The following is a 23,168-nucleotide window of genomic DNA, read 5'->3' as shown; positions in this document are numbered from 1 at the left end:
TCAAAGTAATGACATATATATATATACAGTGGGCAGTCCAGAAGTGGTTAATCACTTTTATTCCCATTACAAATAATGTAATCATCCCTTGAAATAGAAATAAGGGTGACAGGTCCTCTTTATAGAAAGATCTGGTGTCAAAAAGACCCCAAACCTCTCCTTTGCCTTTAAAAGCAAAAGATCAAAAAAATATATATTTTGATCTTTTGCCTTAAAAAATCAAACATTTACTTACACCCTTGACCGGAAGTGGCGTCATGATGTTGCTTCCGGTCCTCCAAGGCCATAGAAGTGATCGGAGCTGATTTGGTCTCTGTTCCCCTCTGTGACCAGCCAGTCGTACCGTTTTTTACCGGTAAAAACGGTAAGCCTGAGAAACACTGGCGAGCGGTGGGGGGGGGGGGGGATTGACTCTGAGGGTGTCTCAAAAGTGACGTCTGTCTGGTTGAACACTGCAACTTCTGGTCACCTTTAGCAGCCATCTTGGTGTGGGAATGTATAAACATGGGACCAACTTCATTCGGGTGCTTTGTTAAAGCTCTCTGAACGCCAGTCAAAGCTCCTGTCACTAAATAAAATGGTTAATGAACACTCCTGTTTACACGTTGCTTTTGCTTTGGCTTCGAAAACGAATGTAATGAATGCAATGAACTTAACTAAAAAAATGTAGTTAAATAACGAATCGAAACAAAACAAATTTTTTCATCCTGCACATGTCTAGCTGCTGCCAGACTCATTCACCTTACCAATCGCTCAGTGTCTGCTACTCCTCTCTGTCAATCCCTCCACTGGTTTCCGCTCACCCAACAAATTAAATTCAAAATACTAACAACTACTTACAAAGCCATTCACAACTTAGCCCCCAGCTTTATCACTAGCCTAGTCTCTAAATAACAACCTACAGTTGTGTTCAAAATTATTCAACCCCCCAATGCTGTAAAGGGTTTTAGGGAATTTAGTGTACATTTGTAATTGTATTCAGAATGAAATCCTACAAGGACTTCTTAAAGAACCATATGCAACTAAAATGACATCAATTGGTTTTGTAATACAGTCGTAAATGTTTATTTTGTGAATTCTTCATTTACACAATTATTCAACCCCTTAAAGACTACCACTCTGAAGAACAGAGGTTCATTGAAGTGTTTTCAATCAGGTATTGAAAACACCTGTGGATGTCAGGGAGCAGCAATAAAGCCTAATAAGCACCAATCAGGCAGCTTTAAAATGACTGTGATACTCAGCTCCTTCTAGACATTTACTGGTGTGGTTACAAACATGGTGAAGTCAAGAGAATGGTCCGGGAAGACAAGAGAAGAGGTGATTACTCTTCACAGGAAGGGCAATGGCTATAAGAAGATTGCAAAGATGTTAAACATACCAAGAGACACCATAGGAAGCATCATTCGCAAATTCAAGCCAAAGGGCACTGTTGAAACGCTACCTGGTCGTGGCAGAAAGAAGATGCTGACTTCGACTGCTGAGCGCTACCTGAAGCGTAGAGTGGAGAAAAGTCCCCTTGTGACTGCTGAGGAACTGACAAAAGATTTGTCAGATGTGGGTACTGAAGTTTCTGCTCAGACAATACGGTGCACACTGCGTAATGAAGGCCTCCATGCCAGAACTCCCAGGCGCACCCCCTTGCTGTCCCTAAAGAATAAGAAGAGTCGACTGCAGTATGCAAAAATCATGTGGACAAACCACATAAGTTTTGGGATTGTGTTCTGTGGACTGATGAAACAAAATTAGAAGTGTTTGGGCCCATGGATCAACGCTATGTTTGGAGGAGGAAGAACAAGGCCTATGATGAAAAGAACACCTTGCCTACTGTGAAGCATGGCGGGGGGTCAATCATGCTTTGGGGCTGTTTTGCTTCTGCAGGTACAGGGAAGCTTCAGCGTGTGCAAGGTACCATGAATTCTCTTCAGTACCAGGAGATAGTGGATAACAATGTGATGCAGTCTGTCACAAACCTGAGGCTTGGGAGACGTTGGACCTTTCAACAGGACAATGATCCCAAGCATACCTCCAAGTCCACTAGAGCATGGTTGCAGATTAAAGGCTGGAACATTTTGGAGTGGCCATCGCAGTCACCAGACTTAAATCCGATTGAGAACCTCTGGTGGGACTTAAAGAAAGCAGTTGCAGTGCGCAAGCCTAAGAATGTGACTGAACTGGAGGCTTTTGCCCATGACGAATGGGCAAAGATACCCGTAGATCGCTGCAAGACACTTGTGTCAAGCTATGCTTCAAGTTTAAAAGCTGTTATAACTGTAAAAGGATGTTGTACTAAGTACTAAGATTGAATGTCAATTGGGGGTTGAATAAAACTGATAATGATGTGAGCACAGAAAAGACATTTGTGGTTATTTCATTATAAATGTTATGTTATATTTGTCTGACCTACACGTGCCTCTTTGATTTAATTGTAAGCAGGATGACAGGATGATCAAAAGCAATGTCAAACTGGGCAAAACAATCAATTTCAGTGGGGGTTGAATAATTTTGAATACAACTGTATTCGTTCTCTTCATTCCTCTAAAGACCTCCTGCTCTCTAGCTCCCTTGTCACCTCTTCCCATGCTCCACTTTTCCAGTCCTATGGAACATCTTTCCAGAATCTGTCTGATTATCTCCTACTCTATTCCCTGAAAACATTTCTCTGCAGAGAAGCCTATCCTACACACACCTGTAGCGCTCACCCCCGAACAGTGAACAGGTGATGAAAGGGATAGAGATGGAGAACAGCAGATTCAGGCGTAGTATTTGGAACAGTCCTGCTTCTATGCGTAACACTTTTCTTACCACTCCTATCTAAATGGGTTTAGAGTACCCAGATAGGCCTCTCCCACTGACCTAGCAGCCGAAGTATCGCTCGAACCTCTTCAGGACGAAGTCTCTGCCACAGACCCTCCTGGATGAATGTCAGGGAGACGCCTCTGCCACAGGCCCTCTCTGATTGCAGATACGGAGGTAACCCCCCTAGGTAAAGTTATGCCTGGATCTTCTTCTTAACGTCGCCCAGGTACCGACTGAAAGAGGAGTCAATCCTTCAGTGTCCGGTCACCTTGATCCCCGGTGGTTCGTCGGAATCCTATTGGACTGCCAGCCTCTCATTGGCGCTCCTCAGATGGACTCCCCACCGAACAGCTACACTCGCTTGGGATCTTCAAAAGTGGGAACCCAGTCAACTACTGGGTCCCCGTCCTGCTCAAATGTTCCGGACCAACTTAGGCCCGAAACCAGGAACACTGCATCGCACGCACACTCCGGCCAGGTAGGCCATAACGCCGGAGTGCCGCGATGTGGCCACCCTGAAGGTGGGTGCCACACCGGAAGAAGACCCTTACCAAATGACGTCTGCTCCATAAGTACCCTCTCCCAGCATGCCCAGTGAGGCCCAAGCCTCCTGATTGGCCGCTGGGAGAGAACACCGAAACCTCAACTCCACTGCTACCACCTACCGCACCAGGGTGGGAAAACACCTTGGCATGACAGAATGAGCCCACAGCGCAGCCAAGCTGAAACAGAGACCCTAATTAAATGATTGCAATTGGAATCAGAGTCACTTACACTCTGATTATACTCTAAATTTCAATAGCACCGGTTACCTTGGAAGTAACCCGGCGCTACACACCTAACAACTATTGTTCTACTTGACCCTCCCTTCAAGACTGTAGGCTCTATCGATTCCTCCTGTATTGATTTTTATTGTAACTGTACTGTCTTGCCCCATGTTGTAAAGCGCTGCATCAACTGTTAATGCTAAATAGATCCTGAATAATAATAGTAGTCCAGGTACATCCTAAACATACAGCCATTTATACAACTGTACATCCAGAGCTTCTGGTTTGCAGACCAAAAACATCCTACATATAGAACCATTTATCCAACTGTACATCCAGAGCTATTGGTTTAAAGATCAGCTACATCCTAAATATAGAGCCATTTATCCAAAACTCTGGTTTATAGACAGGGTACTTCTTACGCATAGAGCCATTTATCCTGTATATATAAAAGAGCCATTTATTAAAGTTTTACTCCAGAGACTGTAGTTTATAGACCAGCTACTGTATGTCATAAATAAAGAGGCATTTATCTACGTTTTACTCCAGAGCCTATAGTTTAGTAAATCATAAATATAGAGCCAGTTATCTAAGTTTTACTCCAGAGCATCTAGTTTATAGACCAGACCCTGTATATCAGTAGTCATCAACCCTGTCCTCAGGACCCACTAACAGGGCAGGTTTTATGTATAGCCTTGGGGAGATGCAGACTAGAATACTGCAATCACTGAGCAGCAAATTATATCACCTGTGATGTATTTCAGTTATCTTGCAAACCTGGTCTGTTAGTGGGCCTTGGGGACAGGGTTGATGACCAATGCTGTATATTATAAATATAGAGCCATGTATTAAAGTTTACTCCAGAGCCTCTAGTTTAGTAAGTCATAAATATAGAGCCATTTATCTAAGTTTTACGTTAGAGCCTCTAGTTTATAGACCAGACACTGTATATCATAAATATAGAGCCATGTATCTACATTTTACTCTAGATCCTCAAGTTTATAGACCAGATACTGTATATCATAAATATAGAGCCATTTATCTAAGTTTTACTCTAGAGCAGTGTTTCCCAACTCCAGTCCTCAAGGCACACCAACAGGTCATGTTTTCAGGCTTTCCATTATTTTGCACAGGTGATTTGATCAGTTTTACTGCCTTAGTAATTACCACAGCCGTTTCATCTGAGGGAAATCCTGAAAACATGACCTGTTGGTGTGCCCCCGAGGACTGGAGTTGAAAAACACTGCTCTAGAGTCTCTAGTTTAGTAAATCATAAATATAGAACCATTTATTAAAGTTTTACTCCAGAGACTCAAGATTAGTATATCATAAATATGGAGCCATTTATCTAAGTTTTACTCGAGAGCCTCTAGTTTATAGACTACATACTGTATAGAATAAATATAGAGCCATTTATCTAAGTTTTACTCCAGAGCCTCTAGTTTATTGACTAGACACTGTAGTGTATATAATAATTATAGAGCCATTTATTAAAGTTTTACTCCAGAGCCTCTAGTTTAGTCAATCATAAATATAGAGCCAGTTATCTAAGTTTTACTCTAGAGCCTCTAGTTTATAGACCAGATACTGCATATCATAAATATACTGTATGGCATAAATAAAGAGTCATTTATCTACGTTTTACTCCAGAGCCTATAGTTTAGTAAATCATAAATATAGAGCCATTTATTAGTTTTACTCCAGAGCCTCAAGATTAGTATATCATAAATATGGAGCCATTTATCTAAGTTTTATTCCAGAGACTCTAGTTTATAGACCAGACACTGTATATCATAAATATGGAGCCATTTATTAAAGTTTTACTCCAGAGCCTCTAGTTTATAGACCAGATACTGTTTATCAGTGGTCATCAACCATGTCCTCAGGACCCACTAACATGCCAGGTGTTATTACCTTGGGTAAATGCGGGCTAGAATACTGCAATCATTGAGCAGCAGATTATATCACCTGTGATGTATTTCAGTTATCTTGCAAACCTGGTCTGTTAGTGGGCCCTGAGGACAGGGTTGATGACTACTGCTGTATATCATAAATATATAGTCATTTATCTAAAGTTTTACTCCAGTGCCTCTAATTTATAGACCAGATACTGTATATCATAAATATAGAGATAGTTATCTAAGTTTTACCTCAGAGCCGCAAGTTTATAGACTATATACTGTATATCATAAATATACTGTATGTCATTAATATAGAGCCATTTATTAAAGTTTTCCTTTAGAGCCTCTAGTTTAGTATATCATAAATATGGAGCCATTTATCTAAGTTTTACTCCAGAGCCTCTAGTTTATAGACCAGACACTGTATATCATAAATATAGAGCCCTTTATCTAAGTTTTACTCCAGAGCCTACAGTTTAGTAAATCATAAATATAGAGCCAGTTATCAAAGTTTTACTCCAGAGCCTCTAGTTTATAGACCAGACACTGTATGCCATTAATATAAAGCCATTTATTAAAGTTTTAATTCAGAGCCTCAAGATTAGTATATCATAAATATAGAGCCATTTATCTAAGTTTTACTCCAGAGCCTCTAGTTTATAGACCAGACACTGCATATTATTAATACAGAGCCACTTATCCAAGTTTTACTCCAGAGCCTCTAGTTTATAGACTACATACTGTATAGAATAAATATAGAGCCATTTATTAAAGTTTCACTTCAGATCCTCTAGTTTATAGTCCAGATACTGTATATCATAAATATAGAGCCATTTATCTAAGTTTTACTCCAGAGCCTATAGTTCAGTGAATCATAAATATAGAGCCATTTATTAAAGTTTTACTTCAGAGCCTCTAGTTTATAAACCAGATACTGTATATCATAAATATACTGTATGTCATAAATAAAGAGCCATGTATCTACGTTTTACCCCAGAGCCTATAGTTTAGTGAATCATAAATATAGAGCCATTTATTCGTTTTACTCCAGAGCCTCAAGATTAGAATATCATAAATATGGAGCCATTTATCTAAGTTGTACTCCAGAGCCTCTAGTTTATAGACTACATACTGTATGTCATTAACCACTTGAGATCCGCGCTATAGACAAAAGACGTCCACAGCGCGGCTCTCAAGTGGACGTCTTTTTCTGTGCATTACCCGCGCGTGCCGCTGGGGGGCGCGCAGCGGGTAAACACTGTGCCGGCGCATCGCTGGGAAGCCAATGCGTGTACCTGGCGGCCGCGATGTCCGCCGAGTACACGCGATCGGCGGTGACAGCAGGGACGTGAAGCTCTGTGTGTAAACACAGAGCTCCACTTCCTGTCAGGGAGAGAGGAGACCGATTTGTGTCTCTGGTACATAGGGACACAGCATCGGTCACCTCCCCCAGTCAGTCCCCTCCCCCCACACAGTTAGAACACACCCAGGGAATACATTTAACCCCTTCCTCACCCCCTAGTGTTAACCCCTTCCCTGCAGTCACATTTATACAGTAATTAGTGCATTTTTATAGCACTGATCGCTGTATAAATTTGAATGGTCCCAAATTTGTGTCAAAAGTGTTCGATAAAAAAATAAAAAATAAATCTTAAATTTATCCCCTATTTTGTAGGTGCTATAACTTTTGTGCAAACCGATCAAATACGCTTATTGCGATTTTTTTAACAAAAATATGTAGAAGAATATGTATCGGCCTAAATCAAGGAAAAAAATATTTAAAAAAAAAATGGGATATTATTATAACAAAAAGTTAAAAATATTGTGTTTTTTTTCCAAATTTTCTGTCTTTTTTTGTTTATAGCGCAAAAAATAAAAATCGCAGAGATGATCAAATACCACCAAAAGAAAGCTCTATTTGTGGGAAAAAAATTATAAAAATATAATTTGGGTACAGTGTTGTATGACCACGCAATTGTCATTCAAAATGCGTCAGCGCTGAAAGCTGAAAATTGGTCTGGGCACGAAAGGGGCTTTAAGTGCCCAGTAATGAAGTGGTAATATAGAGCTATTTAATAAAGTTTTACTCCAGAGCCTCTAGTTTACTAAATCATAAATATAGAGCCATTTATCTACGTTTTATTCCAGAGACTCTAGTTTATAGACCAGACACTGTATATCATAAATATGGAGCCATTTATTAAAGTTTTACTCCAGAGCCTCTAGTTTATAGACCAGATACTGTTTATCAGTGGTCATCAACCATGTCCTTAGGACCCACTAACAGGCCAGGTTTTATGTATTAAAAAAGAATCAATCAAATAAAACCAATAGATAAAGGTTATATAATGATAAAACAGCGCTATGCATAAACATATAGATATAAGATGTTGGAAAAAAGTCCATAGATCAGTGAGTCAGGTAAAGTTCAAGATAATAACGGAAATGTTTTTCAAGGAATGGTAGTACACCCTCCACCGATTTCCAATCTTCACCAGAACGTGAGACACACTTCCCCTCTGGGGTTTACACTCACCAGAAGATCAATATAAAAGAGCCTTGAAATAAATCATCCTGATCGGACCTCCAACCTCATTCCAGAAGCAGCAAGGGATTTTTTAAAAAAAAAACTCCAACCAGGGGTTTATAGAAAAAACAAATGGCACCAAAATAGTGTAATATCGCTTTAATAAATAAAATCCCGTATAATAACACACCCCGCTTCCTATCTACGTACAATGTATAAACTTGTAAATGAGCATAAGAATAAAGAGTCAACTTCACCGCTCTCCTCCACACACAGGGGGTCGCGCTTGTGCTGAATGCACGCTGCCGAGGACACCTGGTCTGATAGGGATGGTACAGCGGTGGAACGCACTCTTCACAACTTCCTTGATACGCCGTCGTAGCCACGCCCTGACGCGTTTCGTCACTTCCGTACTTCAACAGAGGGCGTGGCTACTCGGCGCAGATTACGTATCTATGTAGTTCCCGATCAACGACTATTGGATACGGTGCGCACACACCTCCGTTCCCATTGGTGTATCAAGGGACGGAAGGTGGAGCAGACGTCAGCCGAGTCGAAATAATGGGGAAACAATAATAGACACGTAACACTTAATAAAGGACCCTGCACGTACGATCGCAACAATGCTGCAGCGTGATCGAAAGTACATGACACTGGACCACAAATTCAGCAATTAAGCAAACTAGCAGGCATTCATATACAAAAGGTCATAGTAAAAATAACAATTCAATATCTTTAAATTATAAATAGTCTGCATATGCTTTAACCCATGAGTGACAGGAAGAAGGTTAATCAAAGTGATAGATGGTAGGTAAAGGAATCGGAGACATAACATAGACTCCATTAACCCTTCAGATGCCATTCACTATTGAATATGGTCACTATGTGCACATTCACTCTTGCAGGTCAAGACATGGTCCTAGCATATAGGACTGTGTGTTAGAATACAGCAAATGCAAAAAATGCATAAAACCAAATATATATAAAACACACTGATAAATAATTCAGTATATATAGGAAGAGGAAAAAGGAATGAATATTTAAATATGTATAGAGAGGATAAACCTCAAAGCGTCTTAACATTGCAATCAGGTTCATGCAATATAAAATTGATATAAAATATCAATATTAGAAAAAGTTAAAAATTTAATTTTAAAAATTCCTAAAAACATAAGGTTGGAGAAATCACTGTGTAGTGGAGTAAAATTACAAATAACACTACATAAAATAAAAATAAAAATCGCAGAGAGAATATGTCAAATAAGGTTTCGATAATAATTATATATACCGAAATATGTATAAACCGAGTAAGCATAGATATATGAGTATTTTGTATAGTCCCCACAGGGCAGTAGGGACCATTTTAGGCATAATACTAAGCATAAATATATCTAGGGAACAATGCAGGAACTAATAATCGCTAATAAAACAATTGATGTTTTACTCCAGTGCCTCTAATTTATAGACCAGATACTGTATATCATAAATATGGAGATAGTTATCTAAGTTTTACTCCAGAGCCGCAAGTTTATAGACTATATACTGTATATCATAAATATACTGTATGTCATTAATATAGAGCCATTTATTAAAGTTTTACTCCAGAGCCTCTAGTTTAGTATATCATAAATATGGAGCCATTTATCTAAGTTTTACTCCAGAGCCTCTAGTTTATAGACCAGACACTGTATAACATAAATATAGAGCCCTTTGTCTAAGTTTTACTCCAAAACCTACAGTTTAGTAAATCATAAATATAGAGCCAGTTATCAAAGTTTTACTCCAGAGCCTCTAGTTTATAGACCAAATACTATATGTCATTAATATAGAGCCATTTGTTAAAGTTTTACTCCAGAGCCTCAAGATTAGTATATCATAAATATAGAGCTCTTTATCTAAGTTTTACTCCAGAGCCTCTAGTTTATAGACCAGACACTGTATATCAGTGGTCATCAACCCTGTCCTCAGGACCCACTAACAGGCCAGGCTTTATGTATTACCTTGGGGAGATGCAGGCTAGAATACTGCAATCATTGAGCAGCAGATTATATCACCTGTGACATATTTCAGTTATCTTGCAAACCTGGTCTGTTAGTAGGCCCTAAGGACAGGGTTGATGACCACTGCTGTATATCATAAATATATAGTCATTTATCTAAGTTTTACTCCAGAGCCTCTAGTTTATAGACCAGATACTGTATTTCATAAATATACCCTATGTCATTAATATAAAGCCATTTATTAAAGTTTTTCTCCAGAGCCTGTAGTTTATAGACCAGCTACTGTATGTCATAAATAGCCATTTATCTACGTTTTAGTTCAGAGCCTATAGTTTAGTAAATCATAAATATAGAGCCAGTTATCTAAGTTTTACTCCAGAGCATCTAGTTTATAGACCAGACACTGTGTATATTATAAATATAGAGCCATTTATTAAAGTTTTACTCCAGAGCCTCTAGTTTAGTAAGTCATAAATATAGAGCCATTTATCTAAGTTTTACGTTAGAGCCTCTAGTTTATAGACCAGATACTGTATATCATAAATATAAAGCCATGTATCTAAGTTTTACTCTAGATCCTCTAGTTTATAGACCAGATACGGTATATCATAAATATAGAGCCATTTATCTAAGTTTTACTCTAGAGTCTCTAGTTTAGTAAATCATAAATATAGAGCCATTTATTAAAGTTTTACTCCAGAGCCTCTAGTTTAGTATATTATGAATATGGAGCCATTTATCTAAGTTTTACTCCAGAGCCTCTAGTTTATAGACCAGATACTGCATATCATAAATATAGAGCCATTTATCTAGGTTTTTCTCCAGAGACTATAGTTTAGTAAATCATAAATATAGAGCCAGTTATCAAAGTTTTACTCAACAGCCTCTAGTTTATAGACCAGATACTGCATATCATAAATATATAGCCATTTATCTACGTTTTACTCCAGAGACTATAGTTTAGTAAATCATTAATATAGAGCCATTTATTAAAGTTTTACTCCAGAGCCTCAAGATTAGTATATCATAAATATGGAGCCATTCATCTAAGTTTTACTCCAGAGCCTCTAGTTTATAGACCAGATACTGTATATCATAAATATACTGTATGTCATAAATAAAGAGCCATTTATCTACGTTTTACTCCAGAGCCTATAGTTTAGTAAATCATAAATATAGAGCCATTTATCTACGTTTTACTCCAGAGCCTATAGTTTAGTAAATCATAAATATAGAGACATTTATTAGTTTTACTCCAGAGCCTCAAGATTAGTATATCATAAATATGAAGCCATTTATCTGAGTTTCACTTCAGAGCCTCTAGTTTATAGACTACATACTGTATGTCATTAATATAGAGCCATTTATTAAAGTTTTACTCCAGAGCCTCTAGTTTACTAAATCATAAATATAGAGCCATTTATCTAAGTTTTATTCCAGAGACTCTAGTTTATAGACCAGACACTGTATATCATAAATATGGAGCCATTTATTAAAGTTTTACTCCAGAGCCTCTAGTTTATAGACCAGATACTGTTTATCAGTGGTTATCAACCATGTCCTCAGGACCCACTAACAGGCCATGTGTTATGTATTACCTTGGGTAAATGCAGGCTAGAATACTGCAATCATTGAGCAGCAGATTATATCACCTGTGATGTATTTCAGTTATCTTGCAAACCTGGTCTGTTAGTAGGCCCTGAGGACAGGGTTGATGACTACTGCTGTATATCATAAATATATAGTCATTTATCTAACGTTTTACTCCAGTGCCTCTAATTTATAGACCAGATACTGTATATCATAAATATAGAGATAGTTATCTAAGTTTTACTCCAGAGCCGCAAGTTTATAGACTATATACTGTATATCATAAATATACTGTATGTCACTAATATAGAGCCATTTATTAAAGTTTTACTTCAGAGCCTCTAGTTTATAGACCAGACACTGTATATCATAAATATAGAGCCCTTTATCTAAGTTTTACTCCAGAGCCTACAGTTTAGTAAATCATACATATAGAGCCAGTTATCAAAGTTTTACTCCAGAGCCTCTGGTTTATAGACCAGATACTGTATGTCATTAATATAGAGCCATTTATTAAAGTTTTACTCCAGAGCCTCAAGATTAGTATATCATAAATGTAAATTGTATGACCTAATAGCTTAAAGAGCCATAGGCTGCTTGGGGCCCAGGCAATTCTTTAAGCATAGGTCAAAAAAAGGGGGAGGGAGAGGGATTGGGACTTTCACGGCACTGATAGGAAACCAGGTAGGTGTAAAAAACAAAATGTATTTACATAAAACAGGTTACAAATTAAAAACAATTAGGGACAGACCCCACAATTCAAGATTGGGTATACAACCAACTATGACAATTGAGTGGAGTCGAAAACCTCGACCGGTTTCGCGGCAATGCCGCTTCTTCAGGAGGGTTCTAAAGGGTAATGGTGACATAAAATAAACAATATCATAAATATAGAGCCATTTATCTAAGTTTTACTCCAGAGCCTCTAGTTTATAGACCAAACACTGTATATCAGTGGTCATCAACCCTGTCCTCAGGACCCACTAACAGGCCAGGTTTTATGTATTACCTTGGGGAGAGCATTATATCACCTGTGATGTATTTCATTTATCTTGCAAACCTGAGCCTCTGGTTTATAGACCAGATACATCCTAAATATAGAGCCAATTAGTCAACTGTCCATCCAGAACCTCTGGTTTATCGACTAGATACATCCTAAATATAGAGCCAATTAGCCAACTGCCCATCCAGAACCTCTGGTTTATAGACTGGATGCATCATAAATATAGAGCCATTTATCTATGTTTTATTGAGAGCTGCTGGTTTTAGGACAGATTCATCCTAACTATAGAGAAATTTTTACAGTTTTACTGAGCCTCTTGTTTTCTGACCAGCTACATCCTTAAAGGGGTTGTAAAGGTTTGTCTTTTTGTAAACCCGAAAATGTGTAGTTATTTTTTTGATGTCACAATGTACAGTATAAGATTTCCTACCATCTGTGCCCAGTCTTCCCACACAGAGTTAATCCAGCTCTGAGCAATCCTCTTCTATTGTTCAGTGAAATAAAACGGACTTACAGAGAAAAACCTTAGTCCGTTCCATCCCTTTGCTGTGAGTGACAGGTTATGTACATATCTCATACACTAGCCTGGAGACGGGCATTATTTTTTAATTCCCACCCGCACTCCTTTTCTGAAGTCATGTGGTTACTTTTCTGGATTTTGACTGGATGTTAGTGATCACAGTAGAATTTAGTGTAAGGAATAAACAGGAAAAAAATGCATGTTGGCAAGGGGAGTGTAGAGGAGGGCGGGGAGTCTACTGACATCACAACTCCACCCACAGAGCTTCAGACAACAGATCCACCCACAGAATCTGCAGTTTTTCAGTTCTTATAATAGACAGAGGGGAGACATTTGACAGGTAAGGATACATGCAGGAGGCATATATATCCTTATAGATCAGCACTCAGTAGTTTATTAATAGAGATAAGAGTGATGTCATGTGACCTCCCAGAATCCTCCTTACCTCTTCAGAGAGTGGGTTTACATCCACTTTAAGCTAGTACATTGTTGGTTCACTTACATTTTCCTTCGATTTCCCTTCAAAAAAATGTTTTTCTTTGTTTGAATTTCTCACTTCCTGTTTCTCCTCAGTAAGCTTTCCACCATCATCCGAGCAGTGGAAAGTCATTTAGAACAGCTTACTGAACACCTTATAATGCAAAAAAGGAAAACTGCACTAGACAACTTATCAAAATATGAAAAAATATGTCAATAAAGACCAGAGGCTGCAATTTAATGGGATAAACACAAACAACAATATACAAATAAAAACTGCGCCAACAAAAAAGACTGGCAACCGAATGCTAGTTGTGTGTAAAGAATAAAGGCCCAGATTCACAAAGCACTTACACCGACGTATAACAAGTTACGCCGACATAAGTGCAAATGTGCGCCAGACCCACAAACTAATATGCGCCTAAAAACAGGCTACACCCCGCCGACGTATCTTGCTTATGCCGGCGTAGAGTGGGCGCACATTTAGGCTGGGAGCATATTGCCGCTCCCATTGATTAGCCATTCAAACATGCAAATGAGGGAAATACGGCGATTCACGAACGTGTGTGTGCCCGGCGCATGCTACGCGAGATGCGCGTAAGTTGTACGTCCGGCGTAAAGTTATTCCCCATAAAGGAGGTGCAACCCGGCAACAGACATGCACAGGTCTGCACCAGGGAACACAAGCCGGCGTATTGTGCGTTGGACGTGTGTCTGGCTGGGTGTACGTTATGTTCACGGCGTACGCATTGATCCGGCGTAGCTTAGGCAGTTTTGCTGGCGTGGTTGTGAGCAGGCGCATAGGGGTGCGTCCACGTCACATCACATGCCCAGTTCGTGATACGTACCTGTCTGGCGCTCGGCCCATCATTTGCATGGGGTCACGCCTCATTTGCATGGGTTCACGCCCACTTCCACCTACGCCGACGTGCGCCTTCTAAACCCACGCCACGCTGGCGCAGCGTTGGGAGCACTGGCTTGCTGAATGCAATGCTTGCCTCTCTACGCTGCGTTGGCGTAGCGTACATTGTGTGATCTACGGCGGCGTAATGTGCGCCCTGCTCTCTGGGCCAAAGTCTATAACTTCAAATTCTAAATGAATAGTTTGAATTTTTTAAAATGAAAGAGAGTCCCAAATGTGCAGAATGAATGACATCAGAGCCCACAAACAGGACGAACAGCACCGATGTGAACTGGACTTCCGTGAGACAACCACCACCATATGGAAAGCCGCTTACCAGAAAAACAGCAGAACAGCAGAAAATACAGCATTAAGCACAGTAAACTCCATCCGAAGGTTGGAACACTGGATTGCAAGGACCCTAGAGAATATACTTCCGATGGTAAAGCTTATATGCTCGTAAGTAATGTAGTCCCGGTTCATAGATATAGAGAAGAAACGGACCATAGCATAATTCTGTATAAAAATGTAATAAAATCAAATAAAGTTGTACTTACAAACATGGATTGTTTAAAAAGCATGTAAAAAGCATTTGTTTACATGCTTTTTAAACGATCAATGTCCAATGTATTTTTATCTGTGCTCTGATCAAAGGTACTCTGTAGTACCAACTCATCTGACAGCGAAGACGTCTAAGTATCTGTTGGCTGGACATGAAACATTTTCTGATTGATTGATGGAACATAATAGACTAATAGAGGAAAGAATCACAAACCTGCGGGCAAATTGATGAATTCCAATGTAGACTGCAGTATTTATCTTCAACACAAGGTGGTGATGTCACTTGGAATAAACAAGTGATGTAGGCTGCAGACAGGAAGTGATCTAGGCTACAGACAGGAAGTGATGTAACCTACAAACAGGAAGTGTTTTTGGAGCATAAACAGGAAGTTCCAGGTAAAAGAGTGGACGGGAAGTAGAGAGGAGACATTGCTGGAACTGGCAGCAGAGGAGGTAATAAGATATTATTTTCTATTTACACCCAGTACCCCCCCCCCCCCATCATGTCCGTCCTCTTCCTCCATAGTCGCTGTGATGTCTGTTATGGTTTATAGTCCAGATACATTATGCACATATAGAGCCATTTATCCAAATGTCCATCCAGAGCCTCTGGTTTTTAGATAGGGTTGCCACTTTTCTTTCGGCCAAACCCTAACATATTAGCGGCGCACAGTATTTTTTTGTTTTTACTTTTTAGTATCCACTATAGGATTGTAATAGACATGGGACAACTTTGGGCACTTCAAATATAATCGGAATGTGACACACATAGTGCCCTCTTGCCCTCCTGTCAGGCCCTGTTTTCAAGCCACATTCCTGTCTGAATAAGGTGTCTGTGTTTCAGGTGGACTGATTCAAAACCCAGGCGGACCGGGTGAATCCCAAACAGGTGGCATCCCTATAAGACCAGATACATCCTAAATATAGAGCCATTTATCCAACTGTCCATCCAGAGCCTCTGGTTTGTAGACCAGATACATCATAAATATAGAGCCATTTATCCAACTGTCCATCCAGAGCCTCTGGTTCATAGACCAGATACATCCTAATTATATCTCCTGATTTTTTTTTTTGAGGTGTCAGGATGTCACTGTCTATTTCTCCATGGAGGAGTGGGAGTATTTAGAAGGACACAAGCCTCTCTACAAGAACGTCATGATGGACAATCAGCCGCCCCTCACATCACTGGGTAAGAGGAGACTTTATTGTAAAGGAGAGAGCAGTACGGAGGCTCCACCTAGATCCCCCATCATCTGATAAACACATAGAAACAGAGGTATAGATTCAGCAAGCAATAACGCCTGCGTATCCATAGATACGCAGCGTAATTGCTAAGTAGCGCCGGCGTATCAACTTTCTGTATTCAGAAAGCTCGATACGCCGACTGTAGCCTAAGATACGACTGGCATAAGGCTCTTATGCCGTCGTATCTTAGGCTGCATTCTGATGCTGGCCGCTAGGTGGCGTTTCCGTAGTTGTCAGCGTAGAGTATGCAAATTGCATACTCACACCGATTCACAAACGTACGCACGCCCGGCGGTCGTGTTTTACGTCGTTTGCGTTTGTCGCTTTCGTCGTAAGGCTGCTCCTGCTATTAGGAGGCGCAGCCAATGGTAAGTTTAGACGTCGTTCCCGCGTCGCGATTTTCGAAATTTACGTTGTGTGCGTAAGTTGATCGTGAATGGCGCTGGACGCCATTTATGTTCACGTCGAAGCAAATGACGTCCTTGCGACGTCATTTACCGCAATGCACGTCGGGAAATTTTCCCGACGGAGCATGCGCAGTACGTTCGGCGCGGGAACGCGCCTAATTTAAATGATCCACGCCCCCTACGGGATCATTTAAATTACGCACGCTTACGCCGGCCCCTTTTACGAAACTCCGCCGCAAATTACGGAGCAAATGCTTTGTGAATGAAGCGTAGCTCCAGTAATTTACGGAGGCGTAGCGTAAAAACGGTACGCTGCGCCACCATAGCAGTGCGCGCCCCTACCTGAATCTACCCCAATGTATTCAGTCAGTGTGTGTGTTTCCTACAGATGGATCCAGTAATGGGAACCCACCAGAGAGATGTCCCCGTCCTCTGTATTCCCAGGATTCCATACAGGAAGATCAAATCATCCCCCAACATGATCAGGTAGGTGGGATTGAGCACATGGACCTAAAAATATATTTGCAGTATGGGGTAACATTCCTATATGTTATCTCTTGCTCTGTTTTACCAATTTATTCTTTCATCTTTGGGGTTTAGGGTGAAAAACGAAAAGGCATTAAAGTTGAGGTTAAAGAGGAAGAAGAAGAGAGGTTGGTGAGTGGAGATCAGCAGTCTATGGAGGAGGGTTGTCCTAACCATTCCCAGAAGCCTACATGGGAAGGTCACCACTATACAGAGAATGATCAGGTAGATGGGACCGGGTGAAAAACTCAAAAATAATTCTATTAGAGGACATTCTTCTATGTCATCTCTTATTATTGCCAGCAGTGTTTCCAGATGTTATATTTTATCATCTCTGAAATTTAGAATGAAAAACTGAAAGACATCAAAGTTGAGCATAAATTGGAAGAAGAAGAGAGGTTGGTGAGTGGAGATCAGCAGTCTATGGTGGAGGGGGAGAAGATTATGGAAAGTAAACCGGAGGAATCTTCTTTACATAAGGACACAAGTAAGTCGTAAACACTAAATGAAGAAAGTTTGCATTCTACTTATCTAAGCATAAGGCATGTAGGTACATGGATTGAAATATACCATATGTCCACTGAGTAAAAAAAAAATCCAAAGTGACAGTTGGTCCAGGGGAGGACAGAAAAGCCACATAAAGTTAAGTTCTTTGTTCCAAAAGACAGATAATTCCCCAGATTAACATTCTACAATGATTCTTACAAACTATAGAAGCTCTTTCAGTCTGCTAGAACAAGTTCCAATAGTAAACCATAAAAAAGGTCCATCTCCATTCCTCAATATAACGTCATGTGCCCAACAAATGAGGAGGAGATACTGTACACCATATGAAAGGTCCATCTCCATTCCTCAATATAACGTCATGTTCCCAACAAATGAGGAGGAGATACTGTAAACCATATGAAAGGTCATCTCCATTCCTCAATATAACGTCATGTTCCCTACAAATGAGGAGGAGATACTGTACACCATGTAAAGACTTTATCTACAATTTTTTATCTTTATCCAACTGATGTATCAGAGACAATGTAGAACTTGAGGGCTCCATGTGACCCTGTTGTACTTATTGTGAGGCTCTCAAACATGGGCCGCTGTAGTTGGAGTTTTCCTTACCTAGATGATTACTCTGGCAATCCAACTGCCATTTGTTGGTTACCGTATATACTCGAGTATAAGCCGAGTTTTTCAGCACATTTTTATTGAGCTGAAAATGTCCCCCTCGGCTTATACTCGAGTCTGTCTCCATACCTGATGAGCCTGTTATGCATTGCAGTCAGACGGCGGCCATCCATTCCAGTCAGTGTACAAAAGCCGTGCCTCTTCCTAGTTCTCGTCAATGATAGGGGAACACTCAGTTTCCCAGCAGAAACTGTGTTAAGTTTTCCGCCTATCACCGATGTCCTCTCGTCCTCGTCCCACGGACGAAGACAAGAGGATGTCCATGATAGGTGGAAGACTGAACACTGACTCACTGCTGGGAAACTGAGTGTTCCGTCTATCAGGGACGAGAACGAGGAGGATGCGCGGCTTTTGTACACTGACTGGAATGGATGGCCGCCGTCTGACTTGAATGCATAACAGGCTCATCAGGTATGGCACAGCGAGGCTACAATGGGCACAGTAAAAGACAAGATCCCCAGTCCAGCACTCAGTGGGTTATAAAAGCAGACAGCTCGCAACAGGAAATATCCTGACAGTTTATAAGCTATAAATATAAAACACCACTCCGGTGAGCAAGCAAATAAGGAATGGAGAAGGAATAAATTAACCGCTTAAGACCCGGACCATTAAGCAGGTTAAGGACCTTGCCCCTTTTTGCGATTCGGCACTGCGTTGCTTTAACTAACAATTGCGCGGTCGTGCAACGTGGCTCCCAAACAAAATTGGCGTCCTTTTTCCCCACAAATAGAGCTTTCTTTTGGTGGTATTTGATCACCTCTGCGGTTTTTATTTTTTGCGCTATAAATGATCTAAAAAAAAAACACATATTTTTTTTCTCAGTTTAGGCCGATACGTAAGCGTTTATCGATTGGTTTGCGCAAAATTTATAGCGTTTACAAAATAGGGGATAGCTTTATGGCATTTTTATTAATAATTAATTTTTCTACTACTAATGGCGGCGATCAGCGATTTTTTTCGTGACTGCGACATTATCGTGGACACATCGGACGATTTTGACACATTTTTGGGACCATTATCATTTTCACAGCGAAAAGTACTATAAAAATGCAATGTTTACTGAAAATGACAATGGCAGTGAAGGAGTTAACCACTAGGGGGCGCTGTAGGGGTTAAGTGTGACCTAATGTGTGTTTCTAACTGTAGGGGGATGGGGCTGGACGTGTGACGTCCGTGATCCTCGTTTCCTATATCAGGGAACAGACGATCACTGACATTGCCACAGTGAAGAATGGGGAAGGTATGTTTACCCTCACCTCTCCCCGTTTTTCAGCTCCTGTGACCGATCGCAGGACACCGGCGGCGTTTGGAGCCGCGGTCACGGAGCTTCGGACCGGGTCGCGCAACTCACGGCTGGGCTCTTAAAGGGGACATATATATGTCCATGTGCCCAGCCGTGCCATTCTGCCGACGTAGATCGTCGTGCGGCGGTCCTTAAGTGGTTAAAAATCTTACGTGTCACCAATTAAATTTCATTCCTTCCCCATTGCTTATTTGCTTGCTCACAGGAGTGGTGTTTTATGATCTATAGCTAATAAACTGTCAGCATATTTCATGTCCTGTTGCAAGCTGTCTGCTTTTATAACCCATTGAGCGCTGGACTATCTTGTTTGTTTTTTTACTGTTTCATCCATACTCTCCAGTTATGGTTTATGTGCAGCTGCACTGGGCGTTATTTCCACATTGCTGATAACGATCCCCAATTGCTTCCACACATTTTTTTTCCATGTTTTTAGCACTGGTGACTTATTGTCACTTGCTGCAATGGGGGCACAGTGAGGCTGCAACGGGGGCACAGTGAGGCTGCAACGGGCATAGTGAAGCTGCAACGGGTCACAGTGAGGCTGCAAATGGGCATTGTTGACCCTCTTTTCCACTTACAGGAGCTGCTGCATTCTCACCCTAGGCATATGCCGCGTACACACGACCGGTTTTCACGACGGGAAAAATAAAAAAAATTTAATTGGTCGTGAAAAACGGTTGTGTGTAGGCTTCAGAGCATTTTTCACGACGAGAAAAATGCCTGGTAAAAATTTAGAACCTGCTCTATTTTTTTTTCTCTTTGCTTTTCTCATCGTGAAAAACGGTCGTGTGTAGACTTTAACGACGGGGGAAAAAAACGTGCATGCTCAGAAGCAAGTTATGAGAAGGGAAATTTTCATAATCGGCCTAAAGGGTGGCGCCATTCGAATGGAACTTCCCTTTATAGTGCCGTCGTACGTGTTGTACGTCACCGCGCTTTGCTCGAGCATTTTTTATCACGATCGTGTGTAGGCAAGGCAGGCTTGAGAGGAATCACGTCGAGAAAATCTTCGTTTTTTTCCATGACATGAATAACAGTCGTGTGTACGCGGCATTATACTCAAGTCAATACGTTTTCCCAGTTTTTTTGTAGTAAAATAAGGTGCCTTCGGCTTATATTCGGGTCGGCTTATACTCGAGTATATGCGGTAAATGGTTTAATTAGTTTTTTTCACATTTTCTTTCCCCCTTGTAGTATGTTTTCTCTCTCTGACCATCTTGCCCAGTGTATACATATGACTTCTGAATACAAGATGTATGAGAACAGATATGACTTCTATTAAATATTTCTTTCCAGCAGATGGACGGTGTTTCTGGAATATAAATACATCGGAGGGACATCTTATTATATCTCCAGATTGTAAGGCAGAAGATACCGACATTCCACAATATTCTCCCAAAGTCACCTCTGATTGGTTGGTTAGATCATCGGATCCTTCCAATCCTGAGGAACCTTCTGATAAATCCCATACTATGACATCAGATGTCCTTCCAAGTTCTCACAGTGCTGACAGATCACCAGATCCATCCAATCCCCAGATATCTTCTTCAAGCCATAAGAAGGTTCACACAGGAGAGCGTTCATTGTCATGTTCAGAGTGCGGGAAATGTTTCACTGAAAACAAAAACCTTCGTAGGCACCAGAAAATTCACACTGGTGAGCGTCCCTTTCCATGTTCCGAGTGCGGGAAATGTTTCACTACAAACAAAATCCTTCTTATGCACCAGAGAATTCATTCTGGTGAGCGTCCCTATTCATGTTCAGAGTGCGGGAAATCTTTCACTGCAAACAAAAACCTTCTTATGCACCAGAGAATTCACACTGGTGAGCGCCCCTATTCATGTTCAGAGTGCGGGAAATGTTTCACTGCAAACAAAAACCTTCTTAGGCACCAGAGAATTCATACGGGTGAACGTCCCTATCTCTGTTCAGAGTGCGGGAAATTTTTCTCTCAGAAACAACAACTTATTGCACACCAGAGAATTCACACAGGTGAGCGTCCATTTTCATGTCCAGAGTGCGAGAAAAGTTTCATTCGGAAAGCAGTCCTGGTTTCCCATCAAAGAATTCACACGGGTGAGCGTCCTTTCTCTTGTTCAGAGTGCGGGAAAGGTTTCCTTAAAAAAGAAACCCTTATTGTACACCAAAGAACTCACACAGGTGAGCGTCCTTATTTATGTTCAGAGTGCGGGAAAAGTTTCATTGAAAAAAAAGACCTTCTTAGACATCAGATAATTCACACGGGTGAGCGTCCTTTTTCATGTTCAGAGTGTGGGAAAAGTTTTTCTCGTAAAGGAGAACTTGTTGTACACCTGAAAATTCACACAGGTGAGCGTCCTTTCCCTTGCTCAGAGTGCGGGAAACGTTTCCTTAAAAAAGGAAATCTTACTGAACACCAGAGAATTCATACCAGAGAGCGTCCTTTACCTTGTTCGGAGTGCGAGAAAGGTTTCTTTAAAAAAGAAAGACTTATTGTACACCAGAGAAATCACACTGGCGAGCCTCCCTATTCATGCTCAGAGTGCGGGAAAGGTTTCACTCAGGAAGGAGCACTTGCTGAACATCAGAGAATTCACACAGGTGAGCGTCCTTATCCATGTTCAGAGTGTGGGAAATCCTTCATTCATAAAAAAGGCCTTGTTCAACACCTGAAAATTCATACAGGTTAGGATCTTTCGCTCAGGAAGGAGCACTCGTTGATCAGAGAAGTCACACAGCTGAGCGCCCTTATGCATGTCCAGAGTGTGGGAAATCTTTCATTTATAAAGAAGACCTTGTTAAACACCGGAGAATTCACACTGGTGAATTTCTCCTCTACCACTAGGTGGCCGGGTACTTGGTGGTACTGGATATGAGAAGGGCAAACTAAGGTCAGGTTATGGGTATATGGGGTATTTCAGCCAATGGGCAGGGGTTTTCTTGGGCCCCTTGGCCTGCTGGGAGAACCTATTTATTTTGGTGGAGTCAGGTGACGGGGGTTCTGTGCCACCTGGATGGCTGTCTGGGTGGGATGTGTGTCGTATTGCCCCGAGCTGCTAGTCTAGAAACCTAAGGTCTTATCCTAAGGACATTTGGCTGCTAGACTGAGAGCCTATTCAGAAGTAGTGCAGGGTTGGGACTGTGGGCTTGTAGTCCAACTAGAAGTAACAATTCCGCGGACCGGGGAACCTGTCGTGGTCGGAGGTAGAAGGAAAGCTGTCGCCACTAAGGGACCGTCCATCTTGCTACCGACTCTGTTTTAAATTTTTTGGGACATAAGCAAAAAAGAGCGGAAATTTGGAAAAAAAATATATTTTCTTCTTTCTATTTTAAAAGAAATCTAATAAAATCGAGTTTTGTCATAAATTTAAGCCAAAACGTATTCTGCTACATGTCTTTGGTAAAAAAAAAAAATCCTGTTAAGTGTATAATAATTGGTTTGTGATCACGGACAGATGTACGCAAATGATCATGTACAGAT

The 23,168-nt window shown here is 40.8% G+C and overlaps 1 protein-coding gene across 1 annotated transcript in view; it reads left to right on the top strand.

Annotated features, from left to right (window-relative positions):
- The window catches only part of LOC120910567 (zinc finger protein 850-like), a gene marked incomplete at its 5' end in the record, with an annotated part of 44,771 nt that extends 22,176 nt beyond the window's left edge, over positions 1-22,595 (top strand). The window contains 5 exons of the mRNA XM_040322325.1: positions 14,729-14,927; positions 17,092-17,184; positions 17,299-17,448; positions 17,569-17,710; positions 21,005-22,595. Coding sequence (XP_040178259.1) covers positions 14,729-14,927; positions 17,092-17,184; positions 17,299-17,448; positions 17,569-17,710; positions 21,005-22,377 — 1,957 coding nt within the window. The remainder of the gene's footprint in view (positions 1-14,728; positions 14,928-17,091; positions 17,185-17,298; positions 17,449-17,568; positions 17,711-21,004) is intronic.
- Between the last annotated feature and the right edge of the window lie 573 nt (positions 22,596-23,168).

The sequence above is a fragment of the Rana temporaria genome, chromosome 8 (assembly GCF_905171775.1).
Source record: "Rana temporaria chromosome 8, aRanTem1.1, whole genome shotgun sequence".
NCBI classification, from domain to species: domain Eukaryota; kingdom Metazoa; phylum Chordata; class Amphibia; order Anura; family Ranidae; genus Rana; species Rana temporaria.
This window is presented reverse-complemented; position numbering and strand designations above follow the sequence as displayed.